General features: G+C 38.0%; 1 protein-coding gene, 1 long non-coding RNA gene and 1 pseudogene across 3 annotated transcripts; 2 read left to right on the top strand and 1 right to left on the bottom strand.

The window, feature by feature from the left end:
* Window positions 1-1416: 1416 nt before the first annotated feature.
* On the bottom strand, window positions 1417-7988 carry LOC133860972 (cyclin-dependent kinase F-4-like; annotated as a pseudogene).
* An 8413-nt stretch (window positions 7989-16401) lies between these two features.
* On the top strand, window positions 16402-18413 carry LOC133880682 (uncharacterized). Its single transcript, XR_009902376.1, has 2 exons — window positions 16402-17443; window positions 18175-18413. It is a non-coding gene; the product is annotated as an uncharacterized LOC133880682 (long non-coding RNA).
* A 1125-nt stretch (window positions 18414-19538) lies between these two features.
* Window positions 19539-27797, top strand: LOC133854254 (serine/threonine-protein kinase MPS1). 2 transcript variants are annotated; one of them, XM_062290366.1, is made up of 6 exons: window positions 19539-20764; window positions 21494-21907; window positions 22139-23106; window positions 24798-24998; window positions 26165-26326; window positions 27112-27797. In XM_062290366.1, the coding sequence occupies exons 1-6, from the start codon at window positions 20605-20607 to the stop codon at window positions 27682-27684; spliced, it is 2478 nt and encodes an 825-aa protein (XP_062146350.1). In that variant the 5' UTR covers window positions 19539-20604; the 3' UTR covers window positions 27685-27797. The 2 variants fall into 2 exon arrangements, with proteins under 2 accessions (XP_062146350.1, XP_062146341.1); XM_062290357.1 differs by having other exon boundaries at window positions 22070-23106.
* Window positions 27798-27938: the final 141 nt, after the last annotated feature.

The following is a 27938-nucleotide window of genomic DNA, read 5'->3' as shown; positions in this document are numbered from 1 at the left end:
CAGCAGAAATCATACTGCTCAAAGCCTCCATAACAAACACAAACGAAAGGGGTGACAGAGGATCCCCTTGTCTCAAACCTTGGGAGCTACTGAAAAAGCCATTAGGAGAGTCACTGACTAACACCGAAAACCGCACAGAAGAAATACAAGGAGCTATCCACGAACACCATTTTCCCCCAAATCCACACCTCCTCAAGGAGCTATTCACATGATGGTATGATTTTTCCAAATCCATTTTACATATGACGCCTAGCTCCCCCGATCTTAATCTACTATCAAGACATTCATTAGCAATAAGGACCGGATCGAGGATCTGCTTCCCTTTGATTAAAGTACTTTGAAATTTATATATGACATTCTCCAAAACTGACTTCAATCTGTTTGCTAGAACTTTAGCAATAATCTTGTAGATTCCTCCCACCAGACTAATAGGCCGAAAGTCTTTGATGGAATTAGCACCCGGTATCTTTAGAATAAGCGAAATGAACAAAACATTCAAGCTCTTCTCAAACAAACCTCTATGATGAAAGTCATGAAAAACCTTCATAATGCCCACTCTCACGACATCCCAGCACGCTTGGAAGAAAGCCATAGAGAAATCATCAGGACTCGGTGCCTTATCACCATTCATAGCTGACACTACCTTCCTAACCTCCTCCTCCTCCTTTAAAGGTCTCCCAACCAACTAGCATCAGACTTCGAAATAGAATCAAAAGAAATACCATCCACCTTAGACCTCCACCTACACGGCTCAAAAAATAACTTTTGATAGAACTTAACCACGTACTCGCCAATTTTTACTGATTAGAAGAAAGAGTGTCTCCAATCAATAGGAGTCCACATAGTTGTATCTTCTATTTGAGTTGGCTATGGAATGGAAGAATTTAGTACACTTATCCCCTTCCTTTAACCACAACACCCTCGATTTCTACCTCCAACTCACCTCCTCCAAAAGAGAACACCTCTCTATCTCGCTGACAATCTCTGTCTTCTTTAGACGCTCCTCCTCAACTAAAGCCCTACTACCTTTAATAGAATCAAAAGCATGAAGTTCTTCAAACAGCATCCTCTTGTTACTCTCTACATTACCAAAAACCTCTTCATTCTATTTCTTCAAATCTTGTTTCAATGCCTTAAGTTTACAAGCTAAGACATAACTAGAAGTACCTTGAAACGAATAAGAATCCCAACATTGTGTCACCCTCCCCACAAAACCATCCGCTTTAAGCCACATGTTCTCAAATTTGAAAGGCCTGCTCCCCTAGAAATGTTGCCACAATCGAGAAGAATAGTAAAGTGGTCTAAATAGAGGCAAGGAAGCCTCTTCTGAGAAACCACAGGAAACCAAGCTTCCCAATCTGGGGAGACAAGAAAACAATCAATCCTAGACCAAACGGGAGGATCAAGAGAGATCAATCAAGTAAAAGAGCCCCCAACGAGAGGAAGGTCCATGAGACCCTGATCAGAGATAAAATCAGAGAAATCTCTCATAGCAAACATACTACCCTCTCCAGATCTTTCACTAGGGAACCGAGTAACATTGAAATCGCCCCCTATAAACCACGACATGCTCCGCCAACTAAGAATTCCAGCCAGCTCATTCCCACAGCAATCTCTTATCGATACCAAAATTCGGACCGTAAACACCTGCAAAGGCCCAACCAAATCGATCCACTACATCCTGAAGGAAACTGCGAGAGTGAATTCCCCCAAACAAACGTCAACCTTCTACACCACTCTTTTATCCCACATGATCAAGATGTCGCCTAAGGCCCCAGAAGAATCTAAACAGCACCAATCCACATGATTGCAACCTCATAGGCTACGTACAAAACTGCTCGACATACCATGAACCTTGGTTTCTTGGAATAAAATAATATCCACCTTCCAATCTCTGAGCAAGTTACTAATCCTTAGGCATTTTCTCCTCTTGTTCAGCCCCTTAGCATTCCAGGATAGAATCCTAGGCTTCAAGACACAACTAGATGACCCCTCGCCTTCCTATTCCTGCGACTTGAGCATGAACCTCTAGCAACATAGTTGATAGAACACTCCAAATTCTTAACCACCCGTTTGCCCTTCGTACCACTACTCAACAGAGCTCCCACCTCTTCATTAGGACATCCCTCTTCAAGAAAAGTCAAGAGTGCCAACAATTGTAGCTTATGACCCGCATACAAGATCCCTACAATGGGATAAATCTCATTCGCACGTTGAATGACCCAGTCAAAGTATCCCAAAAAATCCCCCAATGTTGGAGAATAGGTATTGAAAGGAGACACTCTACCATACCAGCTTCTCATTCCATCTCAGTCACGTCACATAAAACCTTCCCACTTTCTGCCACTTCAATAGGCTGATCACCCTCTTGAAACACAACCAAATCTAAACACCCGAAGGGCTGGCTGTTGGAGTTCCCAGCAACAACCCTATCCTGTCGAGATCGTAAATGTTGAAGGTTATTCATTGGCAGCCCCACCCAGACAACCCAGAGACATCCGGATCCATTGTAAAGGACCCTCGCCAAGCAAGACTCCCACCAGGCCACCACCAACACTTACTGAGCATGGATCAATAGGCCATGACACCCGATCCCTAATTGCAACCACTGCATGATGTTGATCTATCAACACCTGAGGTAAGACTGCATGATCGTCCACCCTACTCTTGCTCACAGGCTTTTTCTGCTCCGTATGGACCCTCGTTGGCGATAAGACGACCCTCAAATCGTCGGAAACCTCCCCAGACACCAAACCCACAGAGCTGGACACACCAAAGGACCCACCGAACCACCCACCTTGAGCAGTCCACCCAAAAATGCCAGTGTTCGCAGCACTGCGTGAGGACCACGAGAAGACGGCGTCGCCCCTGGGTAGCCTGTTGACCTGCACCCAAGCCCAACTTAGAATTTTCCACAAACAACCTTTGCCTTGGTCTTGGACCGCCCAATGGGTCTTGAAGGCTCACCAGCCCCTTTACCATTCCCACTCGTCGAAGCTTCTACACTTTTGAGCTTAGGGCCCAAATCACTCTCCAGCTGATACGTAGGACTAAAGTGATTCAGACGTGAAAACCTGGCTTGATTAAACACACTGCCCAATAACGGATCAGGATCCCCTCAAATTCTCTACTCGAATTTGAGAGAATTCGGGCAGGTGATTGTTAGAAAGCACTTATGAAACCTATCTGGCCGGATAAATAGTTGGGCAGCCCAATTTTTATTTGGTCAAGTGAGTTCCATAAGTGCTCTCTCACAATCACCTGCCCGAATTCTCTCAAATTCGGGCAGAGAATTTGAAGGGATCCTAATCCCCCAATAACCCATCTACCCTCTCCATACAAGCGCCAATATCTTCCTTTAGCTTTAGTAACGTCTCTCAAAGACTGACGAAATCGAAGTTATCACCAAGAAGGAAACTCATGTCAAAAGCCCCACTCCCTTCCGCAACTAACTTTCCAACACAATTTGAAATGACATGCTTCGCCGAATGTTAGGTAGACTTCACCGAAGCCGAAATTGCAGACGTCGGAGCGTGGGCATTCTCTACCTGAGTTATTAACCTCTGTTATTAAAGACCCACACATCATGGGTATGAAACATAGCAGGTGATAAGTTTTTTTTGTGATGGTTTGTCTTCCAACATGAGGCAATTTGTGGAAATGATGTGTAACGGTGAGTTTATGAACAAAGCACCCGACGAGGCTTGGGATTATTTTGATCTCTTAGCCGAAAATGCCCAAGTCTGGAAAACCACAAAGAGGACTGATAAGGCAAAACCTGAACCTAGTTCTAGGGGAGGTTTATATCACATTAAAGCAGATGATGATATGAGTGATCGTATTGCTACATTGACTAGGAAGGTGGAGGCCATAGAGCTGAGCAAAGTGAGTGTGACTAAGAGTCCCAAATCAATTGAGATTAGTTGCGAGATTTGTGAGGCTAATGTTCATTTGACCAAGGATTGTACACACTACAAAAAATTTCATCATTAGCGGCCAACAAATTTGGCCGCTAATGATGTTATTTTGGCCGCTAATAATCAATAGCGGCCAACTTTAACCGCTATAGAGTGGCCGCTAATAGTCCGACGCTAAAGACTATTAGCGATCACTTTTTTGACTCGCTGCTAATAATTATTTTATAGCGGCGAACTCGGTGGCCACTAAAAATAATTTTATCCGCTGCAATTTTTTTGTTAACCGAGTCTAAAGTCGCCGCTAATACGAGACTATTAGCGGCGACACGTTTGTGGCCGCTAATAGTTAAACTACTCTGGTATTATTAGCGGCCACAAGTGTGGCCGCTAATACTATTAAAAAATGGAAAAAAATAAATAAATATATATATATATATATATATATATATATATATATATATATATATATATATTTAAAAAAAATTAAGATCCATTCATCCTCACTAGTCACTGCATTAATTAAATCTCTATATGCAACTAATACTATTAAAAAATGAAAAAATATATATATATATATATAATAGGAAGAAAATGTCAGCTCTCTACCTATTAATTGTAACAATGTATAGTTGTAGCTAACAAAATAAGAAAAAACAGAGTATGCAAAAAAAAAAAAAAAAAAAAAAAAAAAAAAAAAAAAAGAAAGAAAGAAAGAAGAAGAAAAAACAGAGTTAACATACCCTATTGGCTTCTTTTTGTTTTGAAAATGTCAGCTCTCTACCTTCTAATTGTAACAATGTATAGTTGTAGCTAACAAAATAAGACTTGAAAGCAAGCGTCATACCACTTATACTACCTATAAACTGATGACACAATCACCCTTCCTATGCAAAAGTTAAAGACTTGAAAGCAACTAAGCAAGCTTGTGTCCTCTTGCTTTTGTCTAAAACAAAACTAAAAAAAGACTAATTCTGTCTCACATAAAAATAGGAAGAAAAGAATTTGCTTAAGGGGCCATCTCCTTAAAAATAGTTCTGAGTTTAAACAATTATATATATATATATATATATAAAACTTTTGTTGGGGTCATGGCCCACTAGTCTTCATGTGGCTATGCTACTACTTGAGTTATTACAAATGATATCGTAGTAAGTTAATAACACTATGTGGCGGTGAAGCACAACATGACATAGGCCTTGAGTCTTAGCGAGAATGTTAGGGATTTGTGTGAAGGGCATTGTGATACCCCAAAGAGTTGGTCCCTCTTAGGTGAATAAATTGCCCACATTGATTGAGTTGATTATAACGCTGCTCATAAGGTACTAACTTGATCAAACCAAACTATTAGAAATTAAAATTAGCACAAGCTTTCTATCATGAGTTGAAATTTCAAAAATATATGTGTATCTTCATTTTGGATGATTGCTTAGTAAGGCAGATCGCATCATTGCTTGCAGAGGGAACCAATACAGAAAGATGAACACTCGCAAACTGCAATGTCCAATTACAAACAGTATTAAAGGTTTTTACTTTCTAGAATAAGTAAACATCAGACCCAGCTGTTCACTTAAGGGATACAATCACACATGGTCACCTAAGCTTACAAACTAAAAAAACCCATGTACTTTTCTTTAATAAATACAATCAAACTGAGTTGTTCACAGGGAAGTAAATAACGGGATTACATTTAGTCACTTGGCTTGCAAACTTGGAACAGTCAAGGATTATTAACTCTTAAACTTCCATAAAAACAACAATGTATCAAGTGCCAACATCGCAACTTTCCTCAAAGGGGTTAGGTAATGCTCCTCTACATTCAAATCATACAATGACAAGAAAAATAACTGTGTTTAGCATATCTAGCTAACAGGATCCAGCCAAAAAGCACTCTACGAATTTCTCAGCTGGAAAATATAAACAACTATTTTCATTATGTTTAGAGCATGCCAACTGAAAATTACAAGAGTCTAGCACGTCCTTTTACAAATGCATATAAACTGCATGCACAACACCTAGGAAAGCAAAATTGACCTCAGGAAACTGGTAGTTAATATCCCTTGCCAGATGAAGTCCATCAGCCTATGAATCCTTGGTTGGAGTGCCGAGAACACTGCATATTTTGTATATCTCATCTGCTTCACTGCAATAGTAGTAAAGAAGACAACCACCACTTAGTGACTATCCAATTAGCATGTCTCTACCTAGATATTTATTGGATTTCAAAACAAGATTCAAATCATAAAAAAAAATAAAAAAAAATTGCACCTTTTGACAGATTCACAACAAAATACAAAAAGAAAAGGGATAGAAAGAATATCGGAGAAAGAGTGAATAAAGAAAATAGTTGTACTTTTGCGCTTTTAATGAACTTGCAATTACTTATTCGGAAGAAAAAAAAAAAAGTGAATCTAGAAAATATTTATATGGTTCCATGTAAAATTTATCCCTCATCAAATCAATCAGCATAATTGATTGCCAGGTAAGTCTCTCCATGTACAATAACTAACAATTGAAAGGATTGTACAATATTTAGAAAATAAAATACACGTACCTAATACTAGGAGAAAGAGGACGGAGAGTGAACAACTCAGACATGATAGCCCCCATTGCTCACATATCTAGAGGTTGAATGAAAGGCATAATCATTCGTAAGCATTACATCAACAGAACAATTGGCATTTGTATAAGAAACCACACTTTCATTCCAACGACACTTACCAACTTTAGAACTATAGAGGTATGACTGAAGCAGCACTTCAAGGCTCGATACCTGCAATATTCACATATTAAATGTCAATTACCACATGAAATATACAAGCAGAGGTCCATATATTAGATTAGAAGGACAAGAAAACACCAACCAATTCCGTATACAGTGGTTGCGAGTTGATTTCTCGAGCAAGACCAAAATTAGGAATCTTAATTATGTCCTTTGTGACCAACAAGTTCTCTGCAAAGACGTTTTCAGGTATTAGTTGCAAACTACAACAAAAGAAACTGGCAGCAAAATAAAAATATGCAAATACAATAAGAAATGGGGCGCATGGTTTAAGCAAAAATTAAAACACATTCTAATATAATACAAAATGCACCATTTTTTTTTTTTCCAAATCAAAATGCACCCATACATTTTCCAAAATATCTTTCGGCAATATATCCCACAAAAAATGACTCTTTGATTTGTCATAAATTCAACCGGGTATTTATGTTTTTGATGAATAATAATTTATTAAGAAAAAGAGCCAACAGGGTATTTATGTTCTTCCACATATATTTCGGAAATATGTTTGGTTTCTCTTCTGCCAATCAAGTTACTCCACCAACATAGATAATTACCTGGCTTAAGGTCAGGATGAAAATATCCACACTGGTGCATGTAAGCAAGACCTTGAAAAACTTGAAAACAACAATTCTTGAGTTCAGCTTCAGAGAAAAGCTTTTCTCTGTCTTTCATGAGTTGGTATACGTTGAATTCCTGAAGTATAAACGTTATTAAGCAACTAAAAGTAAATAACCAATTAAATATCAAATCACACATTTATAGCAAGCAATTGTCAAGGAAAGAAATGCCACTAACCATGTACTCAAAGACGAAATACAAGATGTCATTCTCTCTAATGACTTCCTTAAGTTTCACAATATTTGGATGATTCATTTTACGTAGCGACTGCCATTAGAAGAAATCCATGATGTATTTGTAATAGTGCAAAGCCAAAAAATAGGAAAAAGAAAAATAGCAGATCATATTACCTTCACTTCTCTCAGATACACACTCCTCCCATGACTAATACTTTTTCTTCATTTTTTTAATTGCAACCTGTCACAAATAGAACAAATGGTGACTTCACAAAAATACATTACTAAATATTCTGGTTGCAATGAAGCTTAAAACACTTACAACTTCACCAGTATGCTTATTAATAGCTCTCCAGACACTCCCAAAGGTTCCATCACCAACTTCCTTAATTAGATTGAACCTAGAATAAACCAAAACCCAAGTATAAGCAATCCACACAACAACACACAAACACCATAAAGCAAGTATCGCAGTAAACCAACTCACCTCTCCATTCTTATGGAACAAAAGCAGCTCCTCTTTATTCAAGGAAAGTAGAAGAATACACAAAAGATATATAGCATTTATAGTACTCTTTTTTTTTATAAGTAAATAAAGTTTTATAGTACTCTAAAGTAAAGATAAAAGAGAATTTAAAACAAATAGAAAAAATCCACCATAAAACTCTAAAAAACTAATCAAGGGAATCAAAGCATATTCATAGATCGAAATCTGCCAAAGAAAAAAAAATTGTTGCCTACTATTAAACCCCTCGCTCCCTGCCTCGCCAGATCTCTGTTCTGGCCACCGGAAACCGCACCTCCGTCGACCCACCGGAAAATCCAGCGTCTCTGGCCCCCGACCGACGACCCAGCACCGAGCGTCGAGCCTCCTGCTCCTCCGACGTCAACCCCGCTCCACAGGAACCGCCGGACTACCTTGCATCGCCGGAAGTCGGGCCCCAGGTCGCCGGATCGCCCTAGTTCTCTCCTCTCCCGTCGATCTCTCACTCTCCCTCTCTCGGCATCTCTCTCTCTTCCAATCTCTCACTCTCTCGATCCCTCTCATTCTCTGTTTCACTCTCTCTCTCAATCCCACTCTATGTGAAGTCGGGAGAAAGAAAAGTGAAGAAGAACAAGAAAGAATTGAAGAAAGAAAGGGCAGGCCAGGGAGAAAGGAAGAGAAAAGAGGAAAAAGAAAAGGAGTTTGAAATTTGTTTCCAAAAAACAGGGGGCGCGCAGAACACGAAAAATTTTGTGTCCCGCGCGCCACGAAAAAGTAAAAATATTATTAGCGGTTACTTTTTTGGCCGCTAATAGTTTTATTATTAAGCTTTATGGAATTTCCCACAGCTCCCTCTCTCGGGAAAAAAAAATAATTATTTTTTACAAACAAATTAAAAAAATTAAAGAAAAACAAAAACAACAAAAATTAAAAATGAAAAAGATTTTTTAAAAAAAAAAACTGAAAATTTTGAAAACATTAAAAAAAAAAAAAAAAAAAAAAAAAAAAAAAACCCGAAAAAGAAAAAAGTAAAAATATTATTAGCTAATAATTCATTATTAGCGGCCATATAAAAAATTACCCTTTTATTTATTAATTAGTAGAAAAAGACAAAGGGTAATTTTGGTTTTTAAATGGTCAAACTAATGATATTTTTCAGAACATTTTTGTCAAATTTGAAATGTTGCCACTGATAAGTAGTCAATAGAGGTGACATTTTGGGTCGATCGTGATAGATCATCCGATCGATCATGATATATCAATAGGATCGATAGATCATCCGATCGATTATGATAGATCTATAGGATTGATAGATCATCCGATCGATCATGATAGATCAATAGGATCGATAGATCATCCGATCAATCATATGATAGATCAATAGGACCAATAGATCATTAGATCGGCCTTGATCAATCAATAGGATCCATAGATCATCCGATCGATCGTGATGGATCAATATGACCGATAGATTATCCGATCGATCGTGATGGATCAATAGGATCGATAGATCATCCGATCGATCGTGATAGATCAATAGGATCGATAGATCATCCGATCGATCGTGATTGATCAATAGGATCGATAGATTATCTAATCGATCGCGATAGATCAATAGGATCGATTGATCATCCGATTGATCCTGATAGATCCATAGGATTGATAGATCATCCGATCGATCATGATAGATCAATAGGATCGATAGATCATCTAATCAATCATGATAGATCAATATGATCGATAGATCATCCGATCAATTATGATAGATCAAAATGATTGATAGATCATCCGATCAATCATGATAGATCATCCGATCAATCATGATAGATCATCCGATCAATCGTGATAGATCATCCGATCGATCATGATAGATCAATAGGACTGATAGATCATCCGATCAATCATGGTAGATCATCCGATCGACATGATAGATCAATAGGACCAATAGATCATTAGATCGGCCTTGATCAATCAATAGGATCCATAGATCATCCGATCGATCGTGATCGACCAATAGAACCGATAGATCATCTGATCGATCGTGATCGATCAATAGGACCGATAGATCATCCGATCGATCGTGATCAATCAATAGGATTGATAGATCATTTGATTGATATTGATAGACCAATAGGATCAATAGATCATCCAATTGATCGATAAGACCGATAGATCATCCGATCGATCTTGATAGACCAATAGGATCGATAGATCATCTGATCAATCGTGATCAATCGATAGATCATCTGATCGATCTTGAGAGACCTATAGGATCGATAAATCATCCAAGATCGATCGATCCTATAGGTCTATCAAGATCGATCAGATGATCTATCGATCCTATGGATCAATCGCGATCGATCAATAGGATCGATAGATCATCCGATCGATCTTGATAGACCAATTCGATCTTGATAGACCTATATGATCGATAGATCATCCGATCGATCTTGATAAACCTATAGGATTGATAGATCATCTGATCGATCATGATAGATCAATAGATCGATCGATCACGATCGATAGATAATCCGATCGATCGTGATCGATCAATAGAATTGATAGATCATCCGATCGATCTTGATAGACCAATAGGATTGATAGATCATCCAATCGATCGATAAGACCGATAGATCATCCGATCGATCCTAATCAATCAATAGGATCAATAGATCATATATCGATCTTGATAAACCAATAGAATCGATAGATCATTTGATCGATCGTGACAGAGTTCGACTAATCAGACTTCACACAATGAAGGTTTAATCGATTAATATGATTGATAAACCATCTGATCGACCATAGTGCATTAATTATGAAAACAATTTTTTTTTTTTTTTTTTTTAAAAAAAATGAAAAATAAAAAAGAAAAACTAGTTTTCTATTAATTTTTTTTTTTGTTGGTTGAAAGAAAAACCATAAATCAACTTTTAAAAAAAAAACAATTTTTCGAAAAAAAAAACTAAAACAAAAAAAAAATGAAAAATATTTTTTATTTTTTAAAAAACTAAAAACTAAAAATTTTGAAAACATAAAAAAAAATAAAAATAAACGAAAAAGTAAAAATATTATTAGCGGCCACATAAGTGGCCGCTAATAATCAATTATTAGTGGCCACTTATGTGGCCGCTAATAGTTTTATTATTAGCTAATTGCTTCCCGGAATTTCCCACAGCTCCCGCCAAGTTATAAGTGGCCGCTAATAGTTTATTATTAGCTAATTGCTTCCCGGAATTTCCCACAGCTCCCGCCAGAGTTATTAGCGGCCACATTAGTGGCCGCTAATAATCAATTATTAGCGGTCACTTATGTTGCCGCTAATAGTTTTATTATTAGCTAATTGCTTCCCGGAATTTCCCATGAATTATTAGCGGTCACTTCTATGGATTGTTGCCGGAGGAGCAAGAGGCACAACGATCGGTGGCCTGTGGAGTGATTTCCGGTGAAATCGCTCAGCAACCCGTGACCAATCGGAGCCCATTTTCTAGGAGACCTGAGACTTGAGAGACCCAGCCTGATCATGGAGGACCTGTAGCAATCCGACGAACCCAGAGACCCACGTCCATGGGGCGTCGGCCAGAACCCATCTCCGGTGGACGTGAGGTGATTTTCCGGTGAAAATCGTGGCAATTTTAGTGGGTTTCCGATGGGTGTTTTTCGGTGAGTTGAGAGATGACTTTTGGTGAATTTTTTTGCGATTAAACAGAAAATTCTTAATGTAATTTCTTGTGTTTTTTATTTGGATTATTATTGATTAATTTGGGCTATTATTGATTCATGGGTTTTAATGAACCGTGTGTATTTTTGATGTTGATCTCCCTGTTCCGGCCGATCGTGTTTATTGTGTGTTTGCTGTGATATTTCCGGTTGTGTCTCCCCTATGATATTTTCTGTGTTGATCTTCTGCTCATCAACGACTTTCCTCGCAAAAATGAAATAAACAAATGTAAAATAACAACAGACGATCGATTTTGCCCTCGTCTCATCAGACGAAGGTTTTTTTTCTGACAATCATCAATTTTACTGTAGAAGCGACGAGCTTGTTGGAGACAAGATTTTGAGTAAAATTGTCTGATTTTGGTGATTTCGTGTGTTTGACGACTTCACTAGAAATGCTCTAAAACACCATTGTAACGATCCATCTTGTAGAAGGGGGCAGGGACAAAAACAAAACAAACGAAAACATTGAAAATCATCCCCAAATGTTCTGCCAAAATTTCAAAAAATCCCGCTCACGCAACTGAATCAATTTGCAATTGAGTCTTTCAAAATCTCCTCTCTCTCTCTCTCTCTCTCTCTCTCTCTCTCTCTCTCTCTCTCTCTCTCTCTCTCTCACTCACTCACTCTCGCCTTTGTCTTCCACTCTTCCCTCACCGTGAAGATCGAAGTGCACGACCTACCTCTAGTCAGACAAACCTACCTTGCCATTTCTTTTCTTGACATTTTTAATTCTAGATCTGTTTCGTGCTCTCATTCACTCCCTCTTCGTACTAGGTCTGTTTGGTTCTATAAATTTTTGTTTATGTTCCTTTAATGCCTCTTAATGGGCTTATTTGTTTCGGTCTCTGAGATGTGGTGTTGGTTTTTGTTTTGTTTTTAGTTTTGGTTGATTGGGTGAGATCTGGTGCGTTGCTGCTTTGCACAACAAGCTCGGAGCTACCGGTGGGAACAAGACAAAAACACCACTCTGCAAAATCTAGGGCTTTTCATTCGAATCATTTCAGGTTTTCTTTTTATCCAGTTTTGCTTTGCGAATAAAATGCTTTGCTTTTCATCTAAAATCTCTCTCTCTCTCTCTCTCTCTCTCTCTCTCTCTCTCGTAGTGGTTAGTCTTATGCAACCTCTGCTGGAACCAGGTAACATATTCCAACTTTAACGTTGATAACTTTTTTCCCTACGAATGTTTGGCACAATAATTTTACTCTGTATTGGTTATGTCTTTTCATTTATGGGTTCAAGGTAGTTAGTGATTTTGATTGGTAATATTGCTTCTTTAGTGAATTACAGTTGGGTTATGAGTGTATTTCCTGTTTCTTTCCCATGTTTTTCTCTACAACCAAACAAAAGGGTATAGTTTTGTTGGTGCTGGTATGTCTTTATGCATCTATGGTATTGGAATTATTGGGTTTGGTAAATGGATAGCCATAAGTAAGTCAATGGGATATTAAATAAAAAATGCAAGAATTAGAATAAAACATGGTATGATAATGCTTATTTTAATAGAGAAAAATAACCACCTTTTCACTCCTAAAGATAGTGACAGACTTAGCAATTTCCACTTGAGTATTGCTGACTTCATTTACCCTAGCTCGAGTCCTTGGGTTAGGTTTCGGTTGGGCTGGAAACTTTTCTTTCTCTCTCACATTCAACTGAGACTCAATTCTGCCAACTGCGTTTTTCAATTCTTGGTTGATCTGAGTTTGGCTTTGCATGAAGGCTTGCAATGTTTCCTCTAAGGTCTACTTATGTGGCGGCACATAAAGAGCATGAGAAGAAGATCCTTGAGGTTCATTTGCAGATTGACCATTTCTCCAACTAAAAGGTAATAAAAAATAGTATTTATTTTGAAGCAGGGAATATTTGGAGAGTTGAATATTTAGAGCTTTTAAAAATTAGGTAGCTAAAATAACAAAAGTAGTATTTTTCGTCTAAATTTGCTGAAATTTTGATGAGTTCACTACAAGTGCTCCTGAGCATTCATAGTAAAGTCGTCAAACAAACGAAATCACAAAAATCAAACGATTTTACTCAAAATCTCATCTCCAACGAGCTCCTCGACTCTACAGTAAAATTGATGATTGTCAGAAACCCTTGTCTGATGAGACGAGGGCAAAGTCGATCATTTGTTATTATTTTGCATTTGTTTATTCTATTTTCGCAGAGAAGGTCGTTGATGAGCAGAAGATCAACATCAAAAATATCACAGGGGAGACACATAACCGGAAATCACAGGGGAGACAGCCGAAAAATATCACCAAAAGTCATCTCTCAACTTATCGGAAAACACCCATCGAAAACCCACTGGAATTGCCACGATTTTTCACCGGAAAAATGGGCTCCGATTGGTCACGAGTTGCAGAGCGATTTCGTTGGAAATCACTCCATAGGCCACCGATCGCCGTGCCTCCTGCTCCTCCTGCTACAATCCATGGAACCCACTGAAAATCGGCGCCTCTGGACAGTCGGATCTTCTCCGGTTCTATCTCCCGATCTCTCGGGTTTGATCTCTCCCAGTGTGCTCTCTCCCTTGATCTCAACTCTCTCTCTCTCTCTCTCTCTCTCTCTCTCTCTCGTTCACTATCTCACTGTCTCTCGATGTGGAGAGCGAAGAAGGAAGAGGAATCGGATTAGAGAAAGAAGGAAATAAGAGAAAGAATAAGAAAATAATAGAAGTGTGCGTGAGAGAAGAGAAGAGAAGAAAAATGGAAGGGAGGTATGATTTCTAGAACAGTCCGAAAAGAAGTAGGTTGGTTGAAAAGTTAATAAAAAATAGTATTTATTTTAAATTAGATAATATTTGGAGAGTTTGATATTTAGGGCTTTTGAAAATTAGGTAGTTAAAATAACAAAAGTGATATTTTTCGTCAAAATTTCAGCAAATTTTGATGAGTTCACTTCAAGTGCTCTTACACCTTCCAAGAAGAAGCTGACACATCATGTAAGAAGATTAAATACAATAAATATGAAAGTACCAAATCTCCTTAGAAAAAAAAAAAAGAAAAAAAAAAAGAAAAAAAAAAAGAGAGACTAATTTTCCCTTTCAAGAGCCCAACCGGTCCTAAAAAGGTGTAGAAACACGAAAAGCTTGGCAAGAAAATGCAAAAACAAACATCAGGAATTTTCCATACAAAAGATTTTAGTCTCATATCAGGTCACCGGTGTAAGGCACTCCTGCATGAGGTAGCCAATCATCCCCCAGCAAGAAATTAGACATCGTGAAAACAGTGGCATTCACGACGTCATTAATCACATGATAACCGGGCCATGTCACTCTCCCCGCCATGTCTGATCCAGGTCTTGTGTTATTATACTCATCGTAATACAATGTGCTCAGTGACTAATTTCCACTCCATTCATGCCAACCTGTAGGATTTATCAAACTACCCATCAAACTTTGCATGTAAACAATCTTACAATACTCCTTCCATGGCCTTCCCAAGTATGTCTGAACACTTGTCTTACTTGACGCCAAAATGTCGGATGCTCTAAGGCCATCTCCAACAGACTTGCTATTTTAACCAAAATGGTTAAATTTAACTATTTTTGCTCTTTTCTCCTCTCCAGCAGAATAGCCGAAGTAAACTTTTTCATCTAACATTGAACAGTGAATAGGCAGAGTTGCCTATTAACTGTTCATACAAGTCAAAATTTTTTATTAATATTTTCTCCCTCCCCCCTCTCCCTCTCCCTCTTCATCCCTCTGTCCCTCTCCGTCATCCCCAACAAACAGTGGACAAGGAAAAGGCCAATAGCTTCGACGAGGTCTTCTCGCAGAATTCGCCGCGTACCAGCAAGGATTTCGGCGGCTCCTCTGGCTTTTCAAGTTGCGATTCCGATGGTGGCGACAGGGTAGGCCATCCGCTGCCTCTGCCATCTCCACCACTAGTATCGCCCCAGACTCACCTCCGAGCTTTCTCAGCCTCGCCCTCTCCGTTGGCGAGGTGTTCTGATCGTTCTCCAACTTCCTCGGCACTGTCGACGAGTTGATCGGCGCGAATGGGACCGTGGAGGGGACTCACCAGCTCACTTTCTGGCTTGTAACCGCACCACCGACAAGGGACCATTGACTGCACTAGCCACCATCGACCGGTTATGGGACTATGGGTCTTGGGTGTGGGTGGGCAAGGGTGGTTTTCACTGGTTTGGCTGTGGGTTTGATGGGTTGGCCAGTTGTTGGGGATGGGGACGGAAGAGAGAGAAAGAAAATAAAACAATAAAAAAAGATTGGAAAATAATATTTTAAGGAAATGAAGAATAGAATAAAGATTATTGTTGGAGTGTTTTTAACTGTTGAAGTAGCTAAAGTAAATATTTTGTAGTTTTTGAGTAGCTACTTTAACTTTACCTGCTGGAGATGGCCTAATGGTGCAGTTATGAATGGAAGTACCCGTGTTTTGATTCAAGCCAGTTCACCCTTGTGCGATGATCGGAATGTATTGTCCGCTCATCGGTAGATGGGGATATATGCAAGTGCAGACCCACAGCCAATTCGTCCCCCCAAAAATTTTAAAGTTCTCTTTAAAATATATAAATTTATAAATTTGTCCCTCAAAATAATTGTTTTGTCCCCATAAATTTTTTTGTTTATATTTTGACCCTTCTTTCATTTTGAAATACCAAAAATATCCCTAGTTCCTATCGTTAGCTTCTAATCAAATATCCAAACTTGATTTTTTTTTTTTTTGGGATTAGGATCCCCGCAATTCTTAAAAATTGTTGTGGCAACAATAGGAACAATTTGAGGCCATCAATTTAAATCCATAGCTGAACGATAGTGAAGAGTTTCAAAAATCCTCCTAAAAACTTCCAAATCCTACGACCTTCCTCTCTGCTAAGCTGCTCATCTCCTCCAGCCCCAATCTCTACTCAGCTGCTCACCTCCCCCCCTCCCCCCATCAAGCTCCACCAAAACCAGATCTAAGAGCCATTGAGAAATAGATCTTGCCAAAATTTCGTGTACTTTCCAGGAAAATTTTGGACCAGGTACGCCTCTCATTCTCTTTCTTCTTACTTGTTCTTATTTACCAACTCCATGAACAGTAGCATAAATAAAGGGGGGCGGGGAAGGGCTGCCGCCCCGTGGGAAAAAAGAGTTTCCCAATTACTTTTAAGTCCCATCCCCTTTTGTTTTTGTTTTGGTCGTTGTGGCTGTGGTGGTGATGACAACAGTTGTGGCTCAGCTTTTGTGGCTGTGGGATCGTTGATAGCCCTCTGCCCTCCCTGCAGCCTTTGCTCTCTTCCTCTCAATCTTTTCAGTTCCCCCAAGAACAAAAACCTCTCCTTTCTCTCCTCCCCCTGCCAAACCCAGCCCAACCTTTGCTTTTGGGTATTTGCCTTATAGTATTTGTCTATGAATTATAGGCAAGAGATTTTGATTCAAATTCGTTGAGTAATCAATAATTAATAAAATCTGGACGTGTTTTGTTGTTTTATTAGCTATTTTATCTTCTTGATCGTTGACCTCCCAAGTTGCATTTTAGTGCCGGTTCTACCTTGAAATTATTGATACAGTGATACTCCTATTTGTTTTCTTTCTAAATAGATTTAAGTTCCAAAAGAATTGTTGTTGTTGGGGGGCTTTGGGGATCTTGTTAAGACAAAGAGTCTATGCTTAAAGGTACCTGTTGACATAGATTCTGGTAGGAAACGTGTCGATCAGTAACTCGCCTATAAGCTCATTCTTCGGTGGTGCAAACAAGAAAGCTGCATCGGGGGATGCCGACAATCCCGCTCCAATGCTTAAGTAAGTGTATTGTTTGAAAACAAATGCTCAGAGTAATATTAAGGAGATAATGTCTGTACCTCAACGTCTGAAGAAACTCTGGTATTTATAGAGATTGAGGAGCAGTTAAGATAGTTCCCTGTATATGCGGGAATCGGTAGTTGAAGAAGATGTGGCTTCGGGCGCACAGATATTTCAGGTTTCATGACAGCCTATCTCAGGCGCACGATCTAGTTTTGTATCGTGTGTCTCATCCCTCAAATCCCAGGTAATTTTGAGATATACTCGGGCGTAGGTGCCACTAGGTACCCGGGTCGGCTACTCAGGTCGGGTGAACCGGTTGGACCCAAATGATTTTGATGGGCTTGGATAAACTAATTTTTCTTGAACCGTTTTGACCTGGTCGGGTGGACCCAATGGGCCTGGAGATCGGGTTGGGCCTGGTACCCGAGGAGGCCAATATTCTCCCTAATAGTACTTTTTTTTTTTTTTTTTGAACCCTATATATTATGCTTAGTTTATTTTAATAGTAGTTTATAATATTGTGTCTTTATGATATCGTGAAAATTTGAAATTATAATTTTGAATCGAATTGGCCGTGTTTTTGATGTAAAAAAATTATACAAAGTTTTTTTTTTTTGTCGGTGGTAATAAAAACTACATGTAACTATATACGCATGTAGTTATGTATTTATATAAGTTTGTCCCCCCTTACTAAAATTCCTGGTTTTGCTGTTGGATATATGTTGTAGTTCTTGAAAACCACAGTGGCATTATCGAAAATGAAATCAACTGTTCCGAACAAGGAGGGAGCGGAGCTAGAAGCGAAATTGAAGGGGAACGAGAAAGAAGGAGCTGAAGATCGAAGAAGAGTAAACAAAGACATAGACAGAGAGAGAGGGGCAAGATGGGTGTTTAATTTGTTTCAAAGGATTGAGTCTTTTGATGTTTATTATATTTTTTTAGTTTTTGATGACTTGTCCACTTATAATTAGTTGCTGTAAAATGAGAAATTTAAAACCCATCCTTATAGAATGGAGTAATGTTTCTTGCACAACTCATATACAAATTTTGCACAACTCAAACTTTTTTTTGTTTTTTTTTTTAAAAAAAATTTATGATCAACCATTGAATTTGTTTTCTTACTTGTAATCCATAAATATTTAATGGTTGATCTTAAAAAAAGATTGTTAGAGTTGTGCAAAAGTTGTATAAGAGTGATACAAGAAACATTACTATATAAAATGTATTCTTTTTTTCTTTTTTTCTTTTTTTAATTTTTTTAATTTTTAAGTTTTTAATTTTTTTAATAAGTGGCAGCTTTGAATTCTGTTCTCGACCGTTTGGCAGCCATATCCTCATTATTTTCATTTCTCCCCTCCCCTTTCAAAAAAAAAAGTCAAACCTCTTTTCAAAATTATTACCAAACAACTTCGTTCATTTTCTCTTACAGAAAATTCAATCTCATTTTTACTTTATATTACACAAACTTTTTATTATTATTCACAAAAATTACAACTACAACAAAACTCTTTAACAAACAACTCGCTTTCACTGGCAAATGGCAAGGTACATGAAATGAAAGTACTTCGTGTTACCTTCATTTCCTCTTCTTTTTTTTTTTTTTCTTTTTTTTTGCATTAATTCAATATAAGAGAAATGCATATCTTAAGAGCAATAATTTGTATGCGTGTATCAGGTTCGAGTCATATTAAGACATGATAAAATTATTTAGGTCAATTATAATTTAATCTATTTACTTAAACAGGTCAGATCCTTAAATTATAACTGACTAATTTCAAATTAAATTCATATCAGATTTGTTAATCGTATAAAAAATTGTAAGAAACTTAATATTACTCATTTAGAAGAGAAGACAGAGGTCACTTATAATTTTTTCTTAACGGGCTCCTGGAAGAGTAATAAAATAGAATAGAGATGAAGCCCAAAGAATGGCCCAATGCTAGCGGAACCAGATCCTTTCCATTTCAAATGAAATGGAGAGGAGCCAATTTACGGCTGTGATCGACTTAAAAAAAATCAAAGGTCAAAAATTTGCAACGTCACTTAAGAACTGGTTAACGGCATCTAAAAACGTTGAACGTCAAAATCCCAACTCCCACTCCCATCCAAACCCAAATCCCCTTCTTCCATCCCCACCCCTGCGAGCTGCCTCAGCTTGCTCATCGCCTATTTTTAGAAGACGGGTCATTAAATACTTCTTCCAGTAAATCAATACCCGGGATTGATTGGTTATAGAGAGAAATGATAGGAATTACCGTTGAGCGTATGTCTTTCTATTCCAACCTTCATTGATTTTTCCACCTTTGGATGCATTTTCTTCTTAACACGCACAAACAAACCCCTTTGTACGCATTTCTCCAGTTTCAGCTCAAGATCCAGATAACTTGGTGTAAAAAGTGGTTAATTCCGATCTGGGTTCTCAAAGAAGTCCAAAGTTTATTGGAAACAAACAGAGCTTTAGCTTATCAAATTTGGTTTTATTTACTGTATTCGTTGCAATCCGAGTTTTCTTCTTGTTGGGTTTTTGGAGGAAAACGCAATAGATTGGGTTTCTTGTTTTGGGTCTTTGTCTTTTGGTGGATTGGTTTGAGGGAGACTCGTTCAGACTTTGGGGGAATTTTTGCTGTGTTTGGTTTAAGCTATGGGGATTTTTGTGGGAAGGTTTGTGTTGCAGAAAACAGGTTGAGAGTGACTCCACCAAATCGTTGAAGGGCGTCTATGAATGTGCAATTGGAAATTTTGGGGTTCCTCAGTATGGCAGAACCATGGAAGAAGGAGATTTAAGTTTGGATGGGAGATGGGATTTAAACGTTCAACTTTCATCTGAGATGCCGTTAACCAGTTCTTAAGTGACGTGGCAAATTTTTTTACCTTTGATCCTTTTTAAGTCAATCACAGCCGTAAACCGATGGAGAGGATCCGATTCAAGCGAGGGCACCAGGAGCGCCAATAGGCCGTTCAAAATTTCACGCTCTCCGTCTCTGACACTCTCATCAGTGAGTGGGGTGGGTGTCACCGAGAATCAACCACAACATGCTTCCGAAAACCCTTATGGCCATGGAGCATCATCGAGCCCTAATCTGAACCCCCCTTCCCGCCATTTGTATCTCAAATATTATTTTCCTGTATCCCAATAGAAATGCCGTTGAGATCCTGCCATGGACGGGGAGGCTAACCTTCCGGTCCGACCTGCGCTGGCGAGGAATCTGATCCGCCCAAAAAACGTGAAGCCACTGGATACGACGTCGTCCTCATCGTCTTCTTCGCCGGACTTCCTCCGCAATGTCCAGGCCGCCATCAAGCGCCACCGCCCTTTTGGTCTCTCTCTCTCTCTCTCTCTAACTCAAGGTCTAATTGTGCCTAAAATGTGAAACATTAGGCTTTTTTTTGTAGGTTAATAATTTGAATGCTGAATTTAGGGTTTCTTCTGTCTTTTTTTCGCCCTCTATTTGTGTTAGTTATCATTCACTGAAAAGTTAAAAACTTAGTGCTTATTTGGGTGGGTTTCTCATTAATTTCGCTATACACTATCTGTTTAGTTTTATTGCTGAAATGTCTGTTAAGTGTGGTCGATTTATTTTGGGCGGTGATTCAATGAATTATTAACTCAAAATTGAGGGCTTTCTTAATGTTTCCTGTATATGGATTTAGAGATAGACAGGTGTGGGGTTCTTCAATGATTTAGTGTTTGGAATTTGCGGTCTTTTTGAAGCCGCCTCCGAGTTTGATTTACTTCAATTGAACCCTTTCTTTTCTTTAATTAAAGTATATGTACTGAAAGCTTTGCTGGTTACTATATAATGTTTAGTAATGTTAATCACTGTATTTTTTCCAGTAGCTTTTGTTTTGTTTTTATGAATAATAATAATTTTGTTATTATTATTTCCCGTAGCTTATGTGAAATGCTATTTCTTGCAGTTTTCTGTCTGAAGGTGAATTAAATTGATTTATATGATTGTTTAACCTTTGGCCATTACTTCTGATCCTTGATTCTATGCATGAACGAAAATGAAATTTTTGTAATGTTCATTTCTGAGGAAATTTCAGGCCCAGCGCAGTCCAATTTTTTAAAGCCTAGGCGGATGTTGGTTCCCCAACGGGAAGCGTCAAGAAGTTTGGATTCTAATGTGGGTCCTATGTTAGATGCCAAGAAGTCTCAAGATGTAGTTTCATTGAGACAGGGTCACATGGCGAATGATTCAATTGTAGCGACTAAGAATGCAGCCACTGCTCTTGGGGAAACTCAAGATGATGCATCAATTACTCCACCTTCCATTTCAGGCACTATTACCAAAACCTTTGACGAGAGCTTTGATCCATTTGATGTGCAGAGAGATCAACCTAAATTCGTTACTGGTTGTAAAGATGACAAAGCAATGCCTTTGTTGTGTGGAGAATCTCAAAACACCAATGGTCATAAAAAGGTCCAGCTTTCCATTGGAAGCAATGCTGTTTCCCAGGGTAATATTCAGTCCCTTCTCTTATAAATTGCTTGGAATCCAGTTTCTCTTTTTTAGTGCATTTGTGGCAGCTTTCCGGGTGACATAGTGAATTTGGTAATGCTGTAGAATTCCTGAGTTTGTCACTATGCTCCGCAATATATTTTTCTCTTTCAACATGCAGGGGCCGATGATGGCATGGCCACTGGATTGGAGAAATTATCATCTCATATGGGTTCACTTGCATTGACAGAAATGGAATGGATTGCGAGCAATCAAGTTGAGGCATCAACCGTTGTTAACCAGGACTCGAAGTACCGGAGCTTTCCTAACACAGACTCCGAAAGGTCTGGTGCTGGGATTACTTCTTTGTTGGCAAAGAGAACCACAGCTGTCCAGGATCAGCTGCACCAGTTTAGAAACTTCTTAAGCCAGCCTGCTACTCAGTCTTCAGTTGTTGGGCCATCATGTGCTACCACAACGTCTGTCCACTCAACTTCAGCACCCATGCTGAATTTAACAACCTGTAGCTCTCATTTGCATCAAGATAGCAGTTCTCACGTGGCAGTAGAGCCTTTGGTAGATATTAATATTAATTCTCAATGTAAAGGTCAGGGGAATATGGCACAGCTTTCAAATCCTTCACCAAAGGACGTTGGTGAAGTGTTAATTGAACAGAAAGCTATTGCGGGCAAAGCTTCTAACTCTGCTATTGACACCCATGTGGAAGTGAAGCAATATGACCTTTCTAAGGAGCAACTAGGCAGAGTGCCAAAGGAAAGTGACATTTCCGAAAATCCATCTCTTCATGACAATAAGTCAACTAAGGGGAAAGGATATGCTGGTGATGTTACCAATGTGCAATCTCAGGGTCCCTTGTACAAAAACTCATCTTCAGATGTGAAGTTGGAACCTTCTAAATCAGAAAAACAAGAGAGGGTTACAAGTGGGAAAGGTGCATCAGCTCCTCGTAAAAGGAATTATGACCCTGACTTGTTCTTTAAAGTTAAAGGCAAGCTCTATCAGAGGCTTGGAAAGATAGGTAGCGGGGGAAGCAGTGAGGTCCACAAAGTTATTTCATCAGACTGTGCAATCTATGCATTAAAAAAAATCAAGCTCAAAGGTCGTGATTATGCCACTGCATATGGGTTCTGTCAAGAAATTGAGTATTTAAAAAAGTTGAAAGGGAAGAACAACATTATACAGCTTATTGACTTTGAGGTACTCACTTTCTACTTAAATAAAAAAATTGTTGATTAAAATAGTATGCAAGTCTCCTTTAGGGCATCTATTGTCATGTGTTTTTGTGTACAGAAAAACATGCTACTTAATTTTTTATTTTTTTTGTAAGTTATTAGTTAATTTTTGATGTAGCTGTTACTAAGAGAGAACCCAATATGATGCCAAAGTGTAGTCAAAATGGCTTTAACTTGCCATCTTAGTGTTGAGCAGTAAGGTCTTGATGGCAATATGGCACCTAAAGCAGCCAGAGAAACAAATGGTCTTAGAGGGATGCTTTTTAGGATACACTGATATTACGAGTCAAGTTTATTTAAATTGTCCAACCAAGCTGCCTATAAACAGTGGGCTTCAGATGTCAAGACAGTGGCCTACAAAGGGGTATGAGTGAGCCAAATCTATTTAAAGATGGGTTTAAGGTGCCCTAAATTTGTCTAATTACGGTTTAATGGCCATTGAATTCCCTGAGCAAGCCAAACAGCCAAAACTCAAAAACATACTCATGGCCAGAAAGCAATTGGCTACCTGCTTTTAGCATCCTACTTTGGATCCCCCACTTTACCCTTGGACCAAAGTTTTTTAGTGACTGATGACTAGTTGGATATTGAATTATATGATAAACATATTAAAACCCAAATAGAGTTTATTTACCTGCAGTTGGAAACCTTAAAGTGAGTTTTTTCTATTATTTAGGAGGAAACTCTTTCTCCTGTCATGGGCCAGATTTTTTTTCCCCTTTTATTGAAGTTTTGGTAAAACAAACAAATCTGGAATGGCCCAGATTTATGGGTTCCGATTTTATTAAATTCCAAAAAATATTGGTATTGACAAAATAAAAATATTAGATATTATAAATAGGAAAATTCCTTAATAAAGCTTCTTCCTTATCCTTGTTGCTCTCACATCACACGTTAATGTGATAGCAGAAAATGAAGAATTGTTGAAGGATCCTTATTTTATGTCAAGAAATAGAACCTTATAGTCCTTTTGTATACTTCCTGTGTACTTAAGGGTGCCTTACTCTTTTAATGATATTTGTCGATTACTTATAATAAAAATGAAGAAATAGAACCTTATTGGCATGCTCTTTTCTATCATTCCTTTTTTTTTTTTTTTTTTTGTTCCTATACACGCTTCACTTCTAACTTAAGGAATACCCACAAAGACTGAGACACACATATGCTTCTTGACATCAATTTATTTGTTAAACTTCCTAAGCGGTGTACATTTAGTCATGTTTGTTGAGAAGAATGGAGGAGTTGTTTGGTAAGTAATTGTGAAATAGAATATTTATTTGAATAGTAGTAAGAAGTGATTGATGTGAAATAAAATTTGTGAATGTTTTATAGAAAAGTGAAAAAGTTTTGTTTTGTAGTGAATTTTTTTATTTGAATAATAATAAAAAATTATTGATGTGATGTAAAAAGTGTAAAAAAGTTAGAATGTTTTTTATTTGATTTTTTTTAGAGAAGTAAAAAAGGAATTGAAAATTTAACAATGGGTTGCCAAACAGCTTCGGAAACTTCTTCTTATTCTTCCATTATTTTGGGAGTATTATGTCTTTTCACCATTGTATTTGTCATATAATTTAGGTTTGCATTAGAAATTATTTTTACAGTCTAATTTGTCTTTGTTTGTGTACTTGAGTGAATCTAAACCCAATCTGCTCTTAGGTGACAGATGAGGCTTTGCTCCAGGAAGTCATGAATGGCTCCATGAGTAATAAAGATGGTAGAGTCAAGGATGATGGATATATATACATGGTACTCGAATATGGAGAAATTGATTTGGCACACATGCTATCCCAGAAGTGGAAGGAAATGGATGGCTCCAATCAGACCATAGATGAGAACTGGCTCCGCTTCTACTGGCAGGTACTCAAGTTATACCTTTCTAAAATGTCCGTAGTTGGGCCAAGAAAGATAGATTCATATTTGAAAAAAGGTGGGTTCAAATGGATAATTGTTTTTAATTTTGTTTTTATGTTCTTTTTTTCCTTAATAGGGGGTTTCTCTTGTATACTTATCGTGTACTAGGATTACACTTCTCTGCGTTATTCTAGTGAAATTGCATTACTTATTAAAAAAAAAATTGTTTTTATTTTTGGAAAATTTTATCTATTTAAGACAGCAGAAAAAAGAAAGCACATCATCTATTGTGGGTAAGAGGAAATAATTGCTAATTTATCTATTGCTTTATATTTTTATTTGTGCTTACAATGACGATTGCTAATAGTTGCATTCGTTAGCAAATTGTTTAGTAGTTGGGTAGTTACTTCTTTACTCTTCGTATAGTGTGATTGTTTCGTGATGTTCCGCAAATATCTTCTTGTTGCCCATAGAGAAAAATTTAAACTGATGTAAACTTTATAGATAAGTTGAATATCACTTTTTTAATTTTAAACCCAAAGAGAAAATATCCCGGCCTGTGTGTGTGTGTGTGTGTTCCTCGAAGAAATTTGCATGATCTTACTTTTTCATTTGTTAAATAACTCTTGGACTAATATGTTTTCCAAGTGGGAAATTGGATATCTGATTGAAGTTAAACCAATTTATTATGTTTGATCTGAAATTTGGCAAATGTTTTTTTTTTTTTCTGAGTATTTGTATCTTTTAATATATTTTCTCTAACATGTCTTAAAGCAAAGGGTATGTTGGGGTTAAAGTTGATTGCATTTTTAGTTAGTTTGTTGATTATGGTGTCAATTTCCTTATTTGCGTTCCAAATTGTCAAACCCACAATTGACTAGTTCACTTGGCATTGTACAATTCAAATACCCCCTTCCCTTCAAACTTCTCTTGCACTTGCCGCTTTTCTCCATATTGTGCTGCTGTACAATCCAAGGGACCTGGATCTGGATTACTGTTTTTGCACTATGCTTGTTGCCAATGTACTGAGGCATGTGCTCCCTCAGTATAAGAATATTTGTGCTTAAGTGTGTACAGGAACTAGTTCACTTTAGGTGCAACAAAGTAATCTTGCTGATTGCTGATTGTTTTATGTATGGAAACTGAAATTATTTTGTTGAAAAACTTGGCAGCAAATTCTTCATGCTGTCAGCACTATACATGAGGAACGGATAGTGCACTCAGATTTGAAGCCAGCTAATTTCCTTCTTGTCAAGGGTTCCCTAAAGCTAATTGATTTTGGCATTGCCAAAGCTATAATGAGTGATACCACTAACATCCAAAGGGATTCACAGGTATTTCTTATTTTTGCCCCTCTCATTTAGTTTGTGTCCCTCTCTGGTGACTGATCATATGTAGCCACATTTAGAAGGATGTGTAGACATCTTGCTGTTCATACTGCAGAAGTGCAACAATTGGTGGAATGGAAGTTTATAATTATTGTTTAACATAGTTGATATTGGTCGATATGTATTGGCATTGGTCCTCCATGATACTGACTTTGGCTGGTTTAGCTGAATTCAAATATTACCAAGTAGGTCAGTAGAAGTTGTCTACCATTCTGTGTATGCTTTTACTTAGCTACTGACCCTACTTGATTTTTAGTAGAAATATGAAAATTTTGAGGTCGTATACTGTTACTAATAATTTATGTTCTCATTAATGTTTTTTTTTTTTATAGTTATATTATTTGATTTACTTTGGGGCTTTTGATAGGAAAAGTTATTGGGAACGTTGTTTCCAAGCTCTGTTGTTTATATAGAAGATTATTTTTGTTTACTGATATAGGATTTTGAGTATTCAAGAATCAGATGAATGTGTGAGGTTATACATTACTCCAACATGGGTAATTGTATTTCTATGATTAGGTTAACACTACAATATGATTCCAATTTTGTTCTTTCTTTTTCTTACTGTTTGGTCAGAACTTTTTGCTTTAATCATCAAAACATCTTTGTCTGCATCCACAACTGACACTGGTATATGCTATACTGTTTAATCACCAGACAAAGCAGGGTGCTTGACATAAAGGAAAAATTATTGTCTACTTTTGTTTAGTTCTCATATTTGACCACCGCAGGTGGGTACACTGAGCTACATGTCTCCAGAGGCATTTATGTGCAATGAAAATGATGCCAATGGAAACATCATAAAGTGTGGCCGGCCATCAGACATCTGGTCCCTTGGCTGCATTCTTTACCAAATGGTATATGGAAGGACTCCCTTTGCAGAGTACAAGACATTTTGGGCCAAGTTCAAAGTTATAACAGATCCAAACCATGAGATTACGTATGAACCAGTTCCTAACCCCTGGCTTCTTGATCTTATGAAGAAGTGTCTCGCATGGGACCGTAACGAAAGGTGGAGGATCCCTCAGCTGCTTCAACACCCTTTTCTTGTTCCCCCAGTTCCGCCTCAGCTATCTTCCTCTCAAGACCAAAGCTGTAAACTGCTCCAACTTATTGCTGAAACTTGCGCGGGTGACCAGGAAGCTTCAATTCTATGCTGTCAGCTTGGACAACTGCTTAAAGACCCAGTTCAGAGAATAGCATCTCCATTATTAAGGTCACGAGACGAACAATGCAAGCTGCTTTCCCAAATGTCAAAACTTTGCTTTCAGCTCCAGGAACGTTTGGCAAACTCAGAGAATTAAGTGAAGATCTGGGAATGTATTTCAGTATGTATTTTGTGTTTCGACCTTGGCCAGTTCTTTGTGCCCTGAAAAAAATCATGCTCGGCTATATATGCTTCGTCATCCTTCTGTAAGATGTAATCAGTCTTGTGCTACTGTGTTCTTTTAATAGGAGAAAAAAAAAATGCTATTAGGCATCCCTAATCCCTGCTGTAAGAAGTTAACTTATTCACTACTGCCGTCTGGAGGTCATGGCACAGAGAATAGCATATAGT

The sequence above is a fragment of the Alnus glutinosa genome, chromosome 1 (genome assembly GCF_958979055.1).
Source record: "Alnus glutinosa chromosome 1, dhAlnGlut1.1, whole genome shotgun sequence".
NCBI lineage: Eukaryota > Viridiplantae > Streptophyta > Magnoliopsida > Fagales > Betulaceae > Alnus > Alnus glutinosa.
Note: the sequence above shows the minus strand (reverse complement) of the source record. Positions and strands in the feature narration are given on the sequence as shown.

Bases quoted from the DNA above. Each gene is read 5' to 3' on its own strand.
- LOC133854254 (XM_062290357.1), top strand. From the start codon at position 20,605: ATGGACGGGGAGGCTAACCTTCCGGTCCGACCTGCGCTGGCGAGGAAT. The intron at 21,908-22,069 runs GTAATATTCAGT...TTCAACATGCAG, and splicing joins AAGCAATGCTGTTTCCCAGG to GGGCCGATGATGGCATGGCC. The intron at 26,327-27,111 runs GTATTTCTTATT...TGACCACCGCAG, and splicing joins ACATCCAAAGGGATTCACAG to GTGGGTACACTGAGCTACAT.